Below are 2500 nucleotides of genomic sequence, written 5' to 3' on the forward strand. Positions count from 1 at the left end.
CGTCAACTTCGATCTTCTATAGTTTGTATTGATTGATTAAAATGACTCGTATATTGTCGACAACTCTCAAACCTGGGTCTTTAATAAGGCTTCCACGGGGGGGGGGGGGGGGGGGGGGGGGGGGGGGGGGCTTCCACGGAAGTCCCATGTCTCAATGTGTTTTTTAGAGTAAGAAGAGTTATACTCAGTTGGTTAATACGTACTAGAAGAAGATCAGTAATAATTACCTAAAGTATGAACGCCATGAGCAACTTCGTGGAGAAAAACATCATAATCCGGACGTCGAGACTTGCTGGAAATAGATTAACATAAATAAGTTAATACGATATTAAACAGTACATTTACAAAAATGCTGTCAATGTCAGAGACGCTATTTTCAAATTTGGCTCACAGTCATCGGAATATAAGACATGGCTCTCAAGAGTTGATAGAAAATTAAAACAATACAGAATTTGAACGGGTCCTAGCGTGGAAAAAAATACCAAATACTGAAATGATTACAGTGTGTCATTTAAATATTTGAGTGTATTTGAGTGTGTATCGCGAAATTCATATAATAAGAAATATGACCTGCAGAGTGGACCCTCTATTTAGGGGCTATAACAACGACCACGAATAAGAAGAAGAAGAAGAAGAAGAAGAAGAAAAGAAGAAGAAGAAGAAGAAGAGTAAGAGAAGAAGAACAAAAGGAGCCCATACCTAGTGTCCGATCCTACACCCAAGGGCACCTTCAATGATAACCGCCGTATGCTCCCGACCCCCGACCTCACCCTCGTAAGGAAAGGTGCGGATCGAGAACCGTTATAGATCAGGTGAACAGTTCTTAGGAATTTCCCCCATAGCCAGCACAGGCTGGAATGACAACCCAGAGGACCCAGTCTCTCCCACTTTGCAGATGGAATATCAAGAAGACCAAATGGGGGTGGCGATCGAACCATAAAACAAGGTGCGATATAAAAGTGTTAAATCATTTTTTGTTGTTGTTGTTGCTATGTGAATTCTCTTCGCATTTTTTTCTCCTCTTTTTGTTTATCCCTTTCTTTGACAATGAACACTTACTTGTAACACATCAGGCCCTCCTCGGGGCCGGTGGACACAGGAGCTTGGCGATTGGCTCCAAGACCACGTGCTCTCCTATTCATCCATTCGTGGAAGTGGCTGTGCTCAGGAATTGTGTTTAATTTTTCATTTACTCCAATTACAGCCACGCGTCCAGATAGTTTGTAGAAGGACTGCCTCACAGTGCTGTGACTTGCCAGTAGAAAACGAAGTGTGTAACAAGCTCTACTTAAAGCGTCATCGGGAACATTTTTGCTTGCTGAAAATACAGTATATAAAGAGTTTTCCATTCCAATAACAGATATGAAAATAAAACTAAAAGAGGTTGCAATATTCCCTATTTCTCTGTTGTTGTTAACAATAATAACTATTAATCAAAACGCTGGGAAAAGAAAAAAGATAAAGATATCAATAAAACTTCTAAGATCGCTATGTGCAACTGAAGAGATTGCTGTTAGAGTGGTGCTTTTCAGCAAACGTAGCCATTTTCAAAAACACGTGACTAGTTTGAATAAATAATAATGTGAAGTTGAATGTAAGCTTCAAATTAATTACAAAAATATATCAAATGAACGTTTCGGGTATCCCCTTTATCAACAAAACAGGATGAATGAAACACCACAGATGAATGAGATGATATGGCGCTACGCCACTACTACATCATCTCATTCATCTGTGGTGTTTCATTCATCCTGTTTTGTTGATAAAGGGGAAACCCGAAACGTTCATTTGATCTGTTTTTGTAATTAAATTGAAGCTAACATTCAACTTCATATTATTATTTATTTCTTCGAGCTTCGAGCAGCAACATTTACATTACCCATTGTGTCCAGGGAAACTGCTCTAAAACCGTCCTTCAATGTATAGATACTATGCGCTTGGCTAAGAAGCTCATTACATTGCCATCCGGAAGTATAACGGACCAACACACAAAACTGTGTGTATCCATGAGCGTTTATAGTCAGGTCAATACAGTTCAGTGAGCATTACTCATAAACGCGGATGGCAAAAAACAATATCAAAGACCTGAGTGACGTCATCTTCGAACTATCTATAAGGGAAAATCTTACTTGCAGAGCATCCACTCCCTTGTCGATACACTCACCAGACTTTGAACAAATTAAATCACACCAAGGTGCGGCTATGTGGTCTAGTGGTATGACACTCGCTTTCGGATCGGAAGGTCCTGGGTTCGAGCCTCGCTCGACGCATAGTTGAGTCCTTGGAAAAGATTCTTTACTCACATTCTTTCACCGTACTCGGGTGTAAAATGAGTACCTGGCCGTTAACAGCGTTGTCTTTGCCCGAAAAAAATTGTAATATCGCCTAACAGGCGCCATGTCTCGTCCTACATGTTAAATGTTGCTGTTGACAAGGGACCCCTTGTAAAGCGCTTTGAGCACGTTAAGTGGATATTACGCTATATAAAAGCTCAATATCA

The 2500-nt window shown here is 40.4% G+C and overlaps 1 protein-coding gene across 1 annotated transcript in view; it reads right to left on the bottom strand.

Moving 5' to 3' along the window:
* The window catches only part of LOC144976418 (uncharacterized), a 49269-nt gene that overhangs the window by 32336 nt on the left and 14433 nt on the right, over positions 1 to 2500 (bottom strand). Inside the window, exons 4-5 of the mRNA XM_078920707.1 lie at positions 1060 to 1318; positions 228 to 292 (exon numbers count right to left, since the gene is read on the bottom strand). Of these exons, the coding sequence (XP_078776833.1) occupies positions 228 to 292; positions 1060 to 1318 (324 nt within the window). The remainder of the gene's footprint in view (positions 1 to 227; positions 293 to 1059; positions 1319 to 2500) is intronic.

The sequence above is a fragment of the Berghia stephanieae genome, chromosome 7 (assembly GCF_034508935.2).
Source record: "Berghia stephanieae isolate SIO BIC M18660-M18661 chromosome 7, UCSD_Bste_1.3, whole genome shotgun sequence".
In the NCBI taxonomy this organism is placed as follows: Eukaryota; Metazoa; Mollusca; class Gastropoda; order Nudibranchia; family Aeolidiidae; genus Berghia; species Berghia stephanieae.